Source organism: Pipistrellus kuhlii, unplaced genomic scaffold (genome assembly GCF_014108245.1).
Source record: "Pipistrellus kuhlii isolate mPipKuh1 unplaced genomic scaffold, mPipKuh1.p scaffold_m20_p_20, whole genome shotgun sequence".
Lineage (NCBI taxonomy): Eukaryota > Metazoa > Chordata > Mammalia > Chiroptera > Vespertilionidae > Pipistrellus > Pipistrellus kuhlii.
Genome location: NW_023425516.1, coordinates 10,899,168 through 10,914,834, shown reverse-complemented (window position 1 = coordinate 10,914,834; position 15,667 = coordinate 10,899,168). Strand labels below are relative to the sequence as shown.

Here is a 15,667-nt window from a genome sequence, read left to right as displayed (position 1 = left end):
CTCTAGCAAAAATAAAAAAGAGACCAGTTAGAAAGCATGTGATTGGGGGTGGGATCCAGACAGCCTCTGGCTTGCGGGGAGGAGAAGGAAGGCTGCACCCTGAATATTCCCGAGGCTCCAGGCAGGGCGGCCTTGGCCCGGGACAGAGTCTAACAAAGCGTCTTGTCCCCTGTGCCTCCCACAATGCCGAGCACTCAGTGGGAGTTCAGCAAACATTGGCTGGAATTGGGAAACGGGGCAGAATCGATAACACTCAGTAACTGTTTAGCAGGGATGGCATGATGGGGAGGGAATTGTTGGAGACCGGGTTGCAAATGTGGGGGCAGGGCTGGGGGCGGTGGGGAGAGACGTGCTCAGGGTGAGGAAGTTAAGGTCATTATCTTAATAATTGGGAGAGATTCTAGGGCTGAAAATCAAGAGCTCGGACCATCGGGGCATGCATGGCAGTTGAAGGTCTGCAAGCGAACGGACAGGTCCCGTGGAAACACACGGGGGAGGGGAGGTTCAAGGTCAGGTGCCTGGAGTGGCGCCCGCACAGGCGGAGGGAGAACCTGTGAGAATCTTCACCAGGGGCCCTGGTGCCAGTATCGGAGGCCTCAGCGTGAAAGTGAGGGTGGGAGGCAGGGCTGGGGCGGGGTGAAGGGTGAGTGGGAAGTGAGGATGGAGCATGCACAAGGACCTTTGGCCATTGGAGACTGGGACACAGATGCAGGGGCAGCTTGAGGGGGAGACCGAGGCCCCCGGGGGGAGGTGTTTGTTTTAGGAAGAGGGAGGCCTGAGGACCTTTCTGAGTCAGAGGCAATGGAGAAAGAGAAGGAACTGGAAGGGTTAGGGCAAGAGGGGGTCAGTGATGGGAAAGTGAGTGGGGCCCGGTGTCCAGGGTTTAGGAGGGAGCAGGCATGGGAGTGAGTCTAGCGCAGGCAGGCAGGCAGGCGGGCAGCTCCTGCCATTGATCCAGGCCTCAGAGCTTGCACTTCTTCCCCCTTCGCCCCTGCCCACGGCCTCCTGAGGGACATTAAGCCGTATCCCTGGGTGGGCCCAGGGGTCTGCAGAGCCTGGCATCCTGCTGTGCCCCTTTAGGGAGTGTTTCCCAAACTTTTGACATAATGTATACCCCTTCTATAATTTTCGTAATCCTGAGTGCCCCTCGTACTCATGAGAACGTAGAATTAGGCGCAACTAGGCACAGTGCATATCCCCACCAAACTCTTCCTGTACCCCTGAGGGTACGAGTACCACACCTTGGGAAACACTGCTCTAGGGGAACACAGTCCTGTTCCCCCGGGTACAGCGGGTGCCTGCGGAGGCCGCGCTGTGTGTGAGCTGCGAGTGCCGGAGTGAAGGTCACGGTCACTGGTCACGGCATCGCGGGGCTCTGTCTCCCAGCCGTGCGCCCTCTGATCTGCCCTTAGGAGAGTTCAGGGGCCGCGCTCGGCAGCCTCACTGGTTCCTGGCAGAACACCAACTTCTGCCCGGGACACTGGTTCCTGGCAGACACCAGGAGAGCACACTGCCTTCCCTGCCAGACGGCTCTGCTAGCGGCTGGGTGCTGCTGCCCCTTGGACATGAGCGGACCGGACACCTGCTCTCCTGCCCAGGTACCATCACGGCGTTTCCTTCTGTCCTTTTGTACCTAGGGGCCCTGTCAGTAATGTGGGGGGCTGCTGGGAGAAGGCTACCGGTGTCCCGAGGTAGCAGCCAGCCCAGGACCCCCCTGCTGAAAGGTCGGGGAGGACAGACGGGGGCTGCTGAGGGGAGGGGTGGGCTCATGAAATCCCAGCTGGAGGGTCTGAGAAGAAGCCCCAAGACCAGTTAGTCTGCTGAGCATCAACCGGCACCGTCTGGGGACAGAGACGCAAGGGCAGAACTTTCTTGTTCAAAGCGGGGCTGCTGGTCTTGTTGCTGCTCTGGCCCGGTCAGTGCTGGTCCCTGGGCTGGCCCCGGCCTCCTCCACCAGGGCGGCCTGCAGTTGGCTGAGTAGTTGCCTTCCTGTTGCTGTGGACACACTGTGTGTCGTGTTTCCATCTTGGCTGCATGTTTGTGTGTGTGTGTGTGTGTGTGTGTGTTTTAACTTACCAATGCCTGGACTCTGCCCCGAACTAATTAAATGAGAATCTTGGGCCCAGCTGGCGTGACCCAAATGGCCGAGCGTTGACCTATGACCAGAAGATCACGGTTTAATTCCCAGTCAGGGCACGCGCCTGGGTTGCGGGTTCCGTCCCCAGTGTGGGCATGCAGGAGGCAGCCGATCAGTGATTCTCTCTCTTCATTGATGTCTCTCTCTCTCTCTCTCTCTCTCTCTCTCTCTCTCTCTCTCTCTCTCTCTCTCTCTCCCTCCCTCCCTTCTTCTCTCCCTCCCTCCCTCCCTCTCCCTCTTCCTCTCCCTCTCCCTTCTTCCCTGAAATCAATAAAAATATATACTAAAAAAATAAATGGGGCCAAGACCGGTTTGACTCAGTGGATAGAGCGTCGGCCTGCAGACTAAAAGGTCCCAGGTTCGATTCCAGTCAAGGACATGTGCCTTGGTGGTGGGCACATCCCCAGTAGGGGTGGTGCAAGAGGCAGTTAATGGATGATTCTCTCTCATCGATGTTTCTAACTCTCTATCCCTCTCTCTCCCTCTCTGTAAAAAATCAATAAGATATATTTTAAAAATAAAAAAAATAAATGGGAATCTTGGGGAGTGGGGCCTGGACACCTGCTTTTTTTTTTTTTTTTTTTTTTTTACTACTCATGCTGCCTTGTGTAATCAGTGGCGTGAGCTACAGAAAGCACGGGGTGACTCCTGGTCACGAAAGGAAGATTGGGAGAGGATGGGGAGATGCTAGAGCTGGAAGGACCCTGGTCTGAACCTAGCAGAGAGCACCCACCCCCTGGGAGCCGGTTAGGATCGGGCCCACCCACACCCACTAAGTCAGACCGGGCAGGCCGGAGTTTGAGGAACCTGATCCTACCACCTTCCGGACCGGCGTTTCTGAGCCTCGTCAGGATCTCAGCCCCATGCCGATTCTGATTCTGTGGGTCTGGAGGGGCCTGAGGTTATGAATGTTCAATCTCCTAGGGAGGCCCCTGCTGCTGGTCAGGGGTATCTATTTTGACCTGCAAACACCTAAGACCAACTTCCCAGCTTCCCGGCCAAAGAAACCGGGGATCAGAGCGGGAGAAGCGACGCCCCCAAAGGAGCCCACCAGGCGGCTCACTCACTGCAGTCCGAGGGCTGGCTCCGTGTCAGGCAGCGAGCTGGCAGCTGGCTGGGTGGGGACAGGCAGACCTGAGTCCTGCCCTCACCGAGCTTGCATTCCAGTGGGCAAATGAGCCAGCAAACAAGTGAGTCACTGAACCACTTACAGGCCAGAACTGCCCAGCAGGCAATAAAGTGGTGACGTGGGGGCTGGCGGCCGTGGCTGTGGTGGGTAGGTAGGGGAGGCGTGCACTTTTGGGAAAGCAATGGTGGAAGTTACTAGAACCACACCTTTCACTGGGGTCTTCTGGGTACAGATTACAGACCTAGAACTGGACAGGGTCACGTGCCATCCCCACGGGGGTTAGAAGGTGGGTTCGGCTCACTCGACTGGGGACCCCTGACTCTGGTCCCCTCATGACTCTCTCCTCCCTCTCAAAGCTCATTCTTCAGGGCTCAGGGCCTCCTCTTGGAGCTGGGAATGTCCCCGAGGGGCAGGGCAGGGCAGGGCGGGGCGGGGCAGATGGGACAGAATTCGGATCATTGATTTGTGATTTGTAAGAAAACTCAGACGAGGAGAAACGTTGGAGGTTTTCGCTTATTCTAGAGGGTGCAGGCACCAGTGCTCCTCATTCCTGGTCCCCCAAAACCGGTTGCTGTGGGCCCGGCCGGCGTGGCTCCGTGGTTGAGTATCGACCTATGAACCATGAGGTCATGGTTCGATTCCAGGTCAGGGCACAGGCCCGGGTTGCGGGTGTGTGTGGGGTGCTGATCAATGATTCTCTCTCATCATGGATGTTTCTAACTCTGTCTCCCTCTCTGAGATCAATAATAATATATTTTTAAAAAAGCAAAAACCCAAACCAGCTGCAGTGGAACAGCCTTCCAGGGTCCTCCCCGTTCCTGAAGCATTGTGGGGAAGGGCCCTGGAGGGTGGGTGTTAGGACGTGGCCGGTGAGTCCTGGGATCCGGGTGACTGGGGAGCCAGCCCGGCATGGATAGAAGAGACCGCTCAGGCCCTGGTTGGGTGCTCGGCAGGTCAGAGCGTCGTCCCGATACGCCAAGGGTGCGCGTTTGATCCTCAAGCCCGTGTGAGAATGAACCGGTGAATGCATAAATAAGTGGAGCCACAAATCGACGTCTCTCTCAAGTCAGTACATTTAAAAATAGATCCGTAGTCATAAAAGCATCATATACTAATGAGACCTTCCCAATGAAGCTGGGGCTGCGAGGGAAGCCTGGGGCCCAGGAGCCAGAGGGGAGCTGGTGCAGGCAGACGGGGGATGGAAGCCTACTCTTGCACAAATTTCGTGCACTGAGCCTCTAGTGTGTGTGTGTGTGTGTGTGTGTGTGTATGTGTGTGTGTGTATTTAAAACAAGAAAGAACTGGGCGCTTGGTGGCACCCCACACCTCTTCATGTGGCTATGGAAGCTGCAGAAGGTTCCCCTCCCTTTCTCTCCTCCCCACCCACCCCCCCTCCCTCCCCGCCCGTGACCCCAAAGTGTGGCCCCGGCTGAGTTTGGGGGTTTAGGAACCTCTCTGTTAACGTGCGGGTGGCAGCTCCCGCTTCCACAGCCTGGCCTTTGCCCTGCCCTGAGAGGGTCTCCCACCTCCTCTGACCCAACAGGCCCTCTGCTCCCCAACTCCCTGTTCAAACACCCGTCTTCACTGCTTCCCTTGCGCCCCGGGGGGAGAGGGGGGAGGGCACGGACACTGTCTGCATTTAATCAGAGTCCAGAAGGGCTGGAGAGGCCTCGTGAACCGGCTCACAGCGGCACCCTCACCCCGTTGTCTGGCCTGGACAGGCTGCGCGGTGGGAGTCGTGGGAGAACGGGTGATGGGGAGGCAGGCGGCCGGTGGCCAGCACCGAGGGGAGGCCTTGGGAGGCGGCGAACAGCTCAAGTTCAGTTACATAAATTTTGAGTCACACCCTTTGTTCGGTTAGCTATTAATTCCCTAAAAAAAAAAAAAAGTGGGTGGAGGTGCCCGTTGGCCGCCAGAGCTGCTGGCCCTCCCAAGATCAAAAAGGGGAAGAGGCTCGCGCCGGGAACCCCACCAGGGGAGCTGGGGCCGGCCAGTTTGGCGTGGACCCTCCTCCTTGAGAGTTGGGCTTGGCGCCCCTTCCTGTCCCACAGGACCTCTGGGACCCCGGATGCTGCCCTCCAGGAGCTGGGGGTGTCGGGGGCGAGCAGGGCCCCCGCCCCCCATGGATGGCCGCCCCGAAGCAGTTCTGTGTGGGTGGTGGAGGAGGCGGAAGGAGGCCAGCCGTGGGCGTGTCCTCCCCAACACCTGGCAGGTGTGTGAGTCGCGCTGACCAGACACCTGTGACGCCCACTTCCTAGGTGGCTCGAGGCAGCCGGGATGTCAGCTCTCCCCAAGAACCCTGCTTCCCGCTGAGAAACATGATCAGCAAGTCCCGTGAGTGTTGTCCCGGATCTCCCCACCCCGAGACGCGGGGGTACCCCCCCACCAAGCAGTCTTGGGTAGCATCCTGGGACCCCCGGGGGGTTGGGAGGGACAGACAGGGAGCTAGGGGGCCCCACTCCTTTATTTTTTATTTCTTATTTTTAAAAAATATATTTTATCGATTTTTTACAGGGGAAGAGAGAGGGATAGAGAGTTAGAAACATCAACGAGAGAGAATCATCCATCAGCTGCCTCTTGCACACTACCCACTGGGGATGTGTCCGCAACCAAGGCACATGCCCTTGACCGGAATCGAACCTGGGACCTTTCAGTCCACAGGCCGACGCTCTATCCACTAAGCCAAACCGGTTTCAGCCCCCCTCTTCTTCTTGAAAGACATTGGAAACAGCTCAGGTCCAAGGCCCGGGCTGGAAATCGAGGGCCAGGCTCGGGGCGGCTGGCGTTGGGGGTGGCAGGCGAGAGGGTGGACTGGGACGGTACCTGCCTGTTTCTGCCTCCAGCCCCTCTGTGCCTGTGCCCCGCAGGCTGGAAGCTCCTGGCCATGCTGGCGCTGGTCCTGGTCATCATGGTGCTGTACTCCATCTCCCGGGAAGACAGGTACGTGGAGCTGTGAGTCCAGCTTCCCTGGCCGCCCGCCGCCGGTTCCTCTCGGGAGCAGGACTCGGGACGGAGCGTCCTAGGGAGGGACAGAGTGGGCAGGAGGCTCAGAGCCTGAGGGTGGCCTCTCCTCTGAGCTCAGCCTGGAATTCTCCCGGGAGGGTGACATTCTTAGGCGGTGGGTTTAGTGGGGGGGGGGGGGGGGGTCTGGGGTGACTCCCCCAGGTCCTTGGCCAGGGTGTCAGGACCAGGAAGAGCTGCATCCTCAATGTTTTTTTTTTTTTTTTTTTTTTTTAATTTGTAATTGTGTATTTATTTTGGATGAACATATCCACTGTAATAAATGTAGAACCTCCTCTGCCTTCTACTTTGTTTTTTTATTTATTTATTTTTTTTTAAAAATATTGATTTTGTACAGAGAGGAAGGGAGAGAGATAGAAAGCCAGAAACATCGATGAGAGAGAGTCATCGATCAGCTGCCTCTTGCACACCCCCTACTGGGGATGTGCCCGCAACCAAGGTACATGCCCCTGACCGGAATCGAACCCGGGACCCTTCAGTCCCCAAGCCGACGCTCTATCCATTGAGCCAAACCGGTCTCGGCATGCCTTCTACTTTGAAGGCCTGCTTCTGGAATGTGATTCCGAGAGACAGAAATGTTAGGGTAATGAGAAAGAAAGTACTGATCTTTCAGAATATTTGAACAATGTATATCTAGATTTATTTATTTTTTTACATTTTTTTATTAAATTATTATCAATGAAAGAGAAACACCACATGACCTCACTCATTTATGGATAATAAAGAACATTATAAACTGATGAACCCAAAGATAGATATAGAGACAGTAAAGCAACAAGCAGACTGTCAAATTACAGCAGGGAGGGTAGGGAGGTCTGGGGGAGATAATAGATCAACCGAAGGACTTGTCTACATGCATACAAGTACAACCAATGGACACAAAACTCTGAGAAGGGAGGGTTTGTTTTCTTTAAAAAAATTTTATTTTATTTATTTTTTTGTTAATATATTTTATTGATTTTTTTTTACAGAGAGGAAGGGAGAGGGATGGAAAATTAGAAACATCCATGAGAGAGAAACATCGACCAGCTGCCTCCTGCACACCCCCACCGGGGATGTGTCCGCAACCAATGTATAATACATGCCCTTGACTGGAATCGAACCTGGGACCTTTCAGTCCACAGGCTGACGCTCTATCCACTGAGCCAAACTGGTTTCGGCTCAATGGTTTGTTTTCAAAATGGAACTTGAGTTAAGATGATCCCACCCTGTCAGCTGCCATCCAGACCCTGGGACCGGGGCCTGTGGGAGATGGAGGAGGCTGGGCCCCTGCTCTGACCGGAGCTCCTTTCCATCCCCAGTTTTTATTTTCCAATCCCTGAGAAGGAGGAGTCGTGCCTGCAGGGTGAGGCGGAGAGGAAGGTCTCTAAGCTCTTTGGCAAGTGAGTACTTGAGGCTACGGTGGGTGGGGCATTGAGTGTGGGTGGGGTGTGCTGGGATTGAGTGTCTCCGAGTGGGGAGTCCTCACTGCTAGCTGGACAGAAGGGCTGCGGGGTGGACACAGGTGATGTGACATCCGTGAAGGACGGAGAGCCGGTGGACATGCATGTAGACTTTCAGCCGGGGGCCTGGCCCCGATGCTGGCGTCAGTATTAATCCCTTCCGCGTTCCCGCCCTGTGCTCACCTTCCTGCAGCTACTCCCGGGATCAGCCCATCTTCCTGCGGCTAAAGGATTATTTCTGGGTGAAGACGCCCTCTGCCTACGAGCTGCCCTACGGGACCAAGGGGAGTGGTAAGTTCTGCCTGGTTTTGTGGGAATAGTGGGCTTGCCTCAACCACACTCTTCTTTAAAAAAATAAATTAATTAATTAAATAAAAATAATAAATTAATAAAAATAAAAATAATAATAATACACACACACACACACACACACACACACACACACATATATATATATATATATATATATATCCTATCTAATAAAAGTAATATGCAAATTGACCATCACTCCAACACACAAGATGGCTGCCCCCATGTGGACACAAGATGGCTACCACAAGATGGCCAGCAAGGGAAGGCAGTTGTGGGTGACTAGGCTGGCAGAGGAGGGCAGTTGGGGGCAACCAGACCTGTAGGAGTGGACAGTTTGGGGGGGACCCAGGCCTGCAGGGGAGGGCAGTTAGGGGCAACCAGGCTAGCAGGGGAGGGCAGTTAGGGGCAATTGGGCCAGCAGGGGAGCAGTTAGGTGTCAATAGGCTGGCAGGGGTGTGGTTAGGGGGTGATTAGGCTGGCAGGCAGGCGAGCAGTTGGGAGCCAGCAGTCCTGGATTGTGAGAGGGATATCCCAGATTGGAGAGGGTGCAGGCTGGGCTGAGGGACACCCCCCCTCCCGTGCATGAATTTTGTGCACTGGAGTGTTCGCCACCCACAGTCCCAGGCTCAGGGGCAGACCAGGCAGGTGAAGCTCTGAGGGGTGAAGGGGTGAGAACACAGCCTTCATGAAGCCGGCTCCTGTCCTCAGCCCCTTCCATTGGCTCCTTTTGCAGAAGACCTGCTCCTCAGGGTCTTGGCCATCACCAGCTACTCCATTCCCGAGAGCCTCCAGAGGTAAGGGCACTGCCCTCTTACTCGGGTCTGAATACCTCTCTTCCCCCTCAGCCCCCCAACCCCCAATACGAAACAGCCAGGCCCAGCACCTCCCATTGAGCCTTCCTGCCTCTGGTCCCCGGTGGCCAATTTGACCCATCTTTCTAGTCGGCCCGTCTCCAGGGAGGCAGTACATCCATCCCCATGGCAACTGAGCCTGGGCCCCAGGAGCAGGTAGAGGCTGTTGCCATGGCAACAGGCAGGCCCGGGCAGCAGGCGAGGGGCCTCTGAAATGGGGTTTCTTTCTTTTTTTTCTTTAAAAAAAAAAAAAAAAAAATATATATATATATATATATATATATATATATATATATATATATATTATTGATTTTTTTTTTTACAGAGAGGAAGGGCGAGGGATAGAGAGTTAGAAACATCGATGAGAGAGAAACATCGACCAGCTGCCTCTTGCACACCCCCTACTGGGGATGTCCCCGCAACCTAGGTACAAGCCCTTGACCGGAATCGAACCCGGGACCTTTCAGTCCGCAGGCCGACGCTCCATCCACTGAGCCAAACCAGTGTCCGGCATGAAACAGGGTTTCTTAATTGGTGCTCCTCAGTGGTCTTGGCGCCTCTCCTCCTCTCTTTCCCATCCTCCACTCCGTTTCTTCTTTGGGGACAGCACCCGGGGCGCAGAGTCCAGCAGGGCCAGAGGCAGGACTAGTGCAGATGGCTGGTCCATGGGGGGGCCAGGGGCCGAGGGGGCCTGGGGAGGCGTCCCGGGACAGTGCCTGCCTCTGTGTCTGAGCCCCCTCTTCCCCTGGCAGCCTCAAGTGCTGCCGCTGCGTGGTGGTGGGCAACGGGCACCGGCTGCGCAACAGCTCGCTGGGCGAGGCCATCAACAAGTACGACATGGTCATCAGGTCTGTGCGCCCTCTCCGCCTGCCTGCGTGTGTGATGGGGGCGGCTGTGGACGGGCCTCGCTCGGGGGGGGGGTGCCCTGGGTGATGGCATCCCCCCCCTCTTCCCCCCTTCCCCCAGGTTAAACAACGCCCCCGTGGCCGGCTACGAGGGCGACGTGGGCTCCAAGACCACCATGCGCCTCTTCTACCCCGAGTCCGCCCACTTCAACCCCAAGGTGGAGAACAACCCCGACACGCTCCTCGTCCTGGTGGCCTTCAAGGCCATGGACTTCCACTGGATCGAGACCATCCTGAGTGACAAGAAGCGGGTAGGCCGGCGGGGGAGGGGGCCTCGGGGTGGGGGCGGCACGGAGCCAGGCCCTCTCCCGGGGTGTGGTGTCTGCTCTGCGGTCCTGGAGCTGGGGAGGGCGGCGGAAACCCGGTCACTGCAGCTTCTGATGAGCAGCCAGAGGACACCCCCGAGCTTTCAGAGCCCCCTCGCCTGCTGCCCGGGCCCACTTCCTCTGGGCAGCCAGAGCCCACGTGCCCATTGGAGCCGGGTGGCAGCCAAGGATACCCCAAGCTCAAGGCTGCAGGAGCTGGTCAGGAGTCATCTCCAGGCAGGGGCAGGTTGGGACGATCGAGATCTGACCCTTCCAGGAGAAACTTGCAGAAGGTCCGCTGTGTCCCTTTGCCACCCAGTCACACAGCCAGCTCTCCAGCCTGCCACTTAAAAAAAACACACACATATATATATATGTTTTATTGGTTTTTTACAGAGAGGAAGAGAGAGGGATAGAGAGTTAGAAACATCGATGAGAGAGAATCAACGATCAGCTGCCTCTTGCACACCTCCTACTGGGGATGTGCCCGCAACCAAGGTACATGCCCTTGACTGGAATTGAACCCGGGACCTTTCAGTCCGCAGGCCAATGCTCTATCCACTGAGCCAAACCGTTTTCGGCAGCCTGGCACTTTTTGCCAAGTGTTTACACAACCCCAAACTTGAACCCATTCACCGATGGGAGATCCTTGGAAGTGGGAATGGCTGGACTTCGTACTTAACACACAGTGTCCCCTGGCCTCCCCTGGCAGTCTCTCCCCTCTCTCCCTGATCTGCTGGTCTCCCTTCCCGTCTGGGGTGCAGGCCATCACCTCCCTCTCCTCACCTTGGTGGGGGAGGGGGGTCTCTCCATCACGTGGACCCCACCCCCTGGCTGAGGACCACCGGGCTGGACTTGCAAACAGGTCTTCGCCCGCCCCCATCTCTTCCTTCCAACCTCATCCTCCCCCCTCCCCTGCCAGGTGCGGAAGGGCTTCTGGAAACAGCCTCCCCTCATCTGGGACGTGAACCCCAAACAGATTCGGATTCTCAACCCCTTCTTCATGGAGATCGCAGCTGAAAAACTGCTGAGCCTGCCGATGCAGCAGCCACGCAAGATCAAGCAGGTGAGGGTGCGACCGGGCACCCCCGGGGGCTGGGGACACGGGCGGGAGGGACAAGGGAGCATATTCACAGAGGTCACGACTCCCATCGGAATGGCACCTGTGACGGCCGGGACCCAGCTGTGGGGCGCCCACCTGTAGTCATTTTTTTTTTTTTAAACACATTTTATTGAGTTTTTACAGAGAGGAAGAGAGAGGGATAGAAAGCTAGAAACATCGATCAGCTGCCTCTTGCACACCCCCTACTGGGGATGTGCCTGCAACCAAGGTACATGCCCTTGACCGGAATCGAACCTGGGACCTTTCAGTCCGCAGACCGATGCTCTATCCACTGAGCCAAACTGGTTTCGGCTGTAGTCGGGTTTATTAGCTCGCTGCAGCCTGTGAGCACACAGGCTTGAGAGCCGCGGGGCATGTCCAAGGTGGAGAGGTGGGGGAGGGTGTTCATAGGCCTGGCGGTTGGAGTTGGAGGATGGTTTGGGCAGGCACTGGCCAAAATCTGTAACCTGGTGCGTTGCTGGGACCAGTTGTAGTCTTTTCTTTAGTGGTTCTCAGCCTTCCTGATGCCTCGGCCCTTTCATACAGTTCCTCACGTGGTAGTGATCCCCGACTATAAAATTGTTTCCTTTGCCACTTCATAACTGTAATGTTGCCACTGTTAGTGAATCGCAGTATAAATATCTGTGTTCTCCGATGGTCTTAGGTGACCCTGCTAGCGGTTCTCAACCTGTGGGTGGAGACATTAGAAAGGTTGAGAACCGCTGCTGTAGATCCTAAGACCAGTCTCACTCTGAGGCCACTCGGGCCAGCAGAGTGCACATAGGTAGCAATGGGAGGAGCCCATGCCCCAGCCCCGTGGTGGGCAAACTCATTAGTCCACAGAGCCAGATATCAACAACGATTGACATTTCTTTGGAGAGCCACATTTTTTAAACTTAAACTTCTTCTAAGGCCACTTCTTCAACATAGACTCGCCCAGGCCGTGGTATTTTGTGGAAGAGCCACACTCAAGGGGCCAAAGAGCCGCATGTGGCTCGAGAGCCGCAGTTTGCTGACCACTGCCCTAGCGGAGTTGTTCTAAGTGCTGTGGGACCTCGGAGAAGGCCTCCCGCTCCCCCCCACCACCCCTGGAGGAGGTGCTGCTGGGTTGGCCCTTGCTGGCCCGTCAGGCAGGGAGCTGGGGAGAGGTACGCAATTTGACCATCACAAACACACCCTGGCGCTGGACTCTATTGCAAGTAGAGCGGAGAGGTTTTATGCCCCTTAGGGGGCACAAGGCGGCAGTGAAGGCAAAAGAAGGGAGGGACCCAAACCAGCTCCTGTCGGATGTAGGAAGAGACCCAGAAGGGAAGGCCTCGACGGGCACTCGTTTCCTGTCATTGCCTAACAAATGACCACCGTTGAGCGGCTTAAAATAGCACCACTCACCCGCTCCTAGTTCCGGGGGGTCAGAAAGCCAGCTCAAGGTGGCTGGGTCCTCTCCCTGGGGTAGGTATGCATTTTCTCCCCCCACCCCCGGCATCTGAGAGTAGCAGGTTACCGTCGATGTCTGTGCCTTTATTTCTCTCATGATAATTGAAATACTTAACGAGCCGAAACCGGTTTGGCTCAGTGGATAGAGCGTCAGCCTGCAGACTGAAAGGTCCCAGGTTTGATTCCAGTCAAGGGCATGTACCTTGGTTGCGAGCACATCCCTAGTAGGGGATGTGCAAGAGGCAGCTGATTGATGATTCTCTCTCGTCGATGTTTCTAACTCTCTATCCCTCTCTCTTCCTCTCTGTAAAAAATCAATAAGATATATTTAAAAAAAAAATACTTAACGAGGTCCAGCTTTACGAGAGGCTTAACACCCTGACGTGCTCTCTCAGGCTGCGCTGATGCCCGAGGCCGCGTCTTGCTCACGATGCAGAGGGTAGACGGAGCCCAGATGTTCAGAGGCGGTTCAGAGGCGCTGGCAGCTGGACGCTGGGTGTGGTTCTGGGGAAAGGAGCTTGGCGGGGCCGCTCGCTGCAAAACAAATGCCGAAGGCTGGGCTTGCCTTTGGCCGTGGTTCATGAAAGCGAGAACCCGCCTCGGGTGTCTCTGGGCTAGCGATCCCAGGGACGGTGGTGGGTCTTTTGTAAAAGCGAAGAGGCATAACACGGACTTTTGGGGAGCGGGGAGTATCTGTACGAGCTTGAAATCAGGGTGGCAGCTGGACTGAGTTTCTGTCTGGAGGCTCGTTTATTTTGTTGTTGTTGTTGTTTTTTAAGTATATTTTTATTGATTTCAGAGAGGAAGGGAGAGGGAGAGAAGGATAGAAGCATCGATGATGAGAGAGAATCACTGATCGGCTGCCTCCTGTACACCCCATCCTGGGGATCGAGCCCACAACCTGGGCACCTGCCTTGACCAGGAATCGAACCCTGATCTCCTGGTACATAGGTCTGTGCTAAACCACTGAGCCACACCAGCCAGGCCCAAGTTCATCCTCGTGGGAAGAATTCACTTCCTGTAGTTGCAGGACCAACGTCCCATTCTCCTGCTGGCTCTCACCCAGGGCAACGGGCAGCAACCTCAGCTCTTGGAGGCTGCCCGCATTCCTTGCCATGCACCCTCCTCCCCCCCAATCCTCAGAACACCCCCAGCATGATCATTCTTCTAGTGCTTCCCCTCTCTGACTCCCTCCCCTGCTCAGCCCTCTAGACCCGGAAGTAGAAACTCATGAGATGAGGTCAAGCCCACCAGGGTTATCTCTCTAACGGTCACCGGAGCCGCCTGAAGCCGCAAACCATAATGTCATAGATCTTATCGAAACCATAGTTTCTACACACACACACACACACACACACACACACACACACACCCACGGGCGAGGGTCCCGGGCGGGGTGGGGTGGGGGGGGTTGTCTTCCAGTTCTGCAACAACATGCACTTCTCAGGGGAAAGGGGAGGGATCTGTGACAGGTCTGGGTTCCCAGCTTGGACAACTGGGTGGGCAGGCACATGTGTCACTGATAGAGGGGGTACAGGGGGAGGGAGAGCTGGGTGCGGTTCAGGGGCCCTGTCCAGGCAGAGCTGGCCAGAAGGCAATGAGGATGTGGTTTGGGTCAAGCTCTGACCGGGAGGCGATAACAACGGAGGTTAAGGCGCCAGGGGGAGCGGAAGGCCCGGGCAGGAAGTGGCAGATGCAGTGACAGCGGAGCTCAGAAGGACGCTGGGAACCCCCCTCTGCACGAGGCCTGGAGTCAGAGCGAGGGAGGGAGACGGGTGAGGCTGAGACGCAGGCTGGCCCTCCCTGTGGAAGAGTTGGGGATGGCGAACGGGAAGGCGTGAGAACAGCCCCTGCGGTGGACGGGAAAGTCTCGCATCCCCGTTTCAGAGGGGTGAGCCCTCCTCAGAAGGGCGCACGGTCCGTGAGTGTGGGGCCCCAGGTCTCCCAAAAGAGGGGAGGCCCTCCGAGGCTCAGAGCAGAGCCTTCCTTTCCGCTCCTCTAGGACGTGTAAGCCTCAGTTTCCCCGACTGTGCTATGCAGTATGGTAGCTGTGAGCCACATATGGCCATTTTGGTTTCAGTACAATGAAATGAAAAAATTCAGCCCTGGCCAGTTTGGCTCAGTGGGATAGAGCGTTGGCCTGCGGATTGAAGGGTCCCGGGTTTGATTCCAGTCAGGGCACATGCCCAAGTTGTGGGCTCGATCTCCAGTGTGGGGTGTGCAGAAGGCAGCCCATCAGTGATTCTCTCTCATCATGGACATTTCTATCTCTCTTTCCCTCTCCCTTCCTCTCTGAAATCAATAAAAATATATTGGGGGGAAAAAAGAGATTAGCTTATCCTATTTAATAAAAGAGTCCTATGCAGATTGACCATCACTCCAACACACAACAAGATCAAGATAGCTGCCCCCATGTGGTCAAAGATCCTGCCCCCATGTGGACACAAGATGGCCACCACAAGATGGCCAGCAGGGGAGGGCAGTTGGGAGGGACCAGGCCTGCAGGGGAGGGCAGTTGGGGGTGATCAAGCCTTCAGGGGAGAGCAGTTAGGGGTGACCAGGCCAACAGAGGAGGGAAGTTGGGGTCAAACAGGCTGGCAGGGGAGCAGTTAGGCATCAATCAGGCTGGCCGGGTAGTGGTTAGGGGGTGATCAGGCTGGCAGGCAGAAGTGGTTAGGGGCAATAAGGAAGGCAGGCAGACAAGCAGTTGGGAGCCAGCAGTCCTGGATTGTGAGAGGGATGTCCGACTGCCCGTTTAGGCCTGATCCCACAGGCAGTCAGACATCCTTCGAGGGGTCCCAGATTGGAGAGGGTGCAGGCTGGGCTAAGGGGCACCCCCTTGCCCCTGTGCACGAATTTTGTGCACTGGGCCTCTAGTGTTATATATATATATTTAAAAACAGAAATGAACAAAAATGAACAATTCAGTCCCTCGGCTCCATGACCCCTGTTCACTCGCTCACGTGCCAGCTGTGGCACAGTTTTGTTGCACAGGCTGCCCTAAAGGTGCCCAGAGGAGCATGCCCCTC

General features: G+C 55.9%; 1 protein-coding gene across 9 annotated transcripts in view; it reads left to right on the top strand.

The window, feature by feature from the left end:
* The window catches only part of LOC118725634 (CMP-N-acetylneuraminate-beta-galactosamide-alpha-2,3-sialyltransferase 4), an 81,512-nt gene that overhangs the window by 64,704 nt on the left and 1,141 nt on the right, over nucleotides 1–15,667 (top strand). For 3 of the 9 annotated variants that reach the window (XM_036449632.2, XM_036449624.2, XM_036449625.2), the window contains 8 exons: nucleotides 5,525–5,600; nucleotides 6,110–6,218; nucleotides 7,589–7,669; nucleotides 7,923–8,020; nucleotides 8,775–8,835; nucleotides 9,645–9,740; nucleotides 9,859–10,048; nucleotides 11,025–11,168. In XM_036449632.2, coding sequence (XP_036305525.1) covers nucleotides 5,525–5,600; nucleotides 6,110–6,218; nucleotides 7,589–7,669; nucleotides 7,923–8,020; nucleotides 8,775–8,835; nucleotides 9,645–9,740; nucleotides 9,859–10,048; nucleotides 11,025–11,168 — 855 coding nt within the window. The remainder of the gene's footprint in view (nucleotides 1–5,524; nucleotides 5,601–6,109; nucleotides 6,219–7,588; nucleotides 7,670–7,922; nucleotides 8,021–8,774; nucleotides 8,836–9,644; nucleotides 9,741–9,858; nucleotides 10,049–11,024; nucleotides 11,169–15,667) is intronic. The other 6 variants (XM_036449628.2, XM_036449629.2, XM_036449630.2 and 3 more) reach the window with 3 other exon arrangements.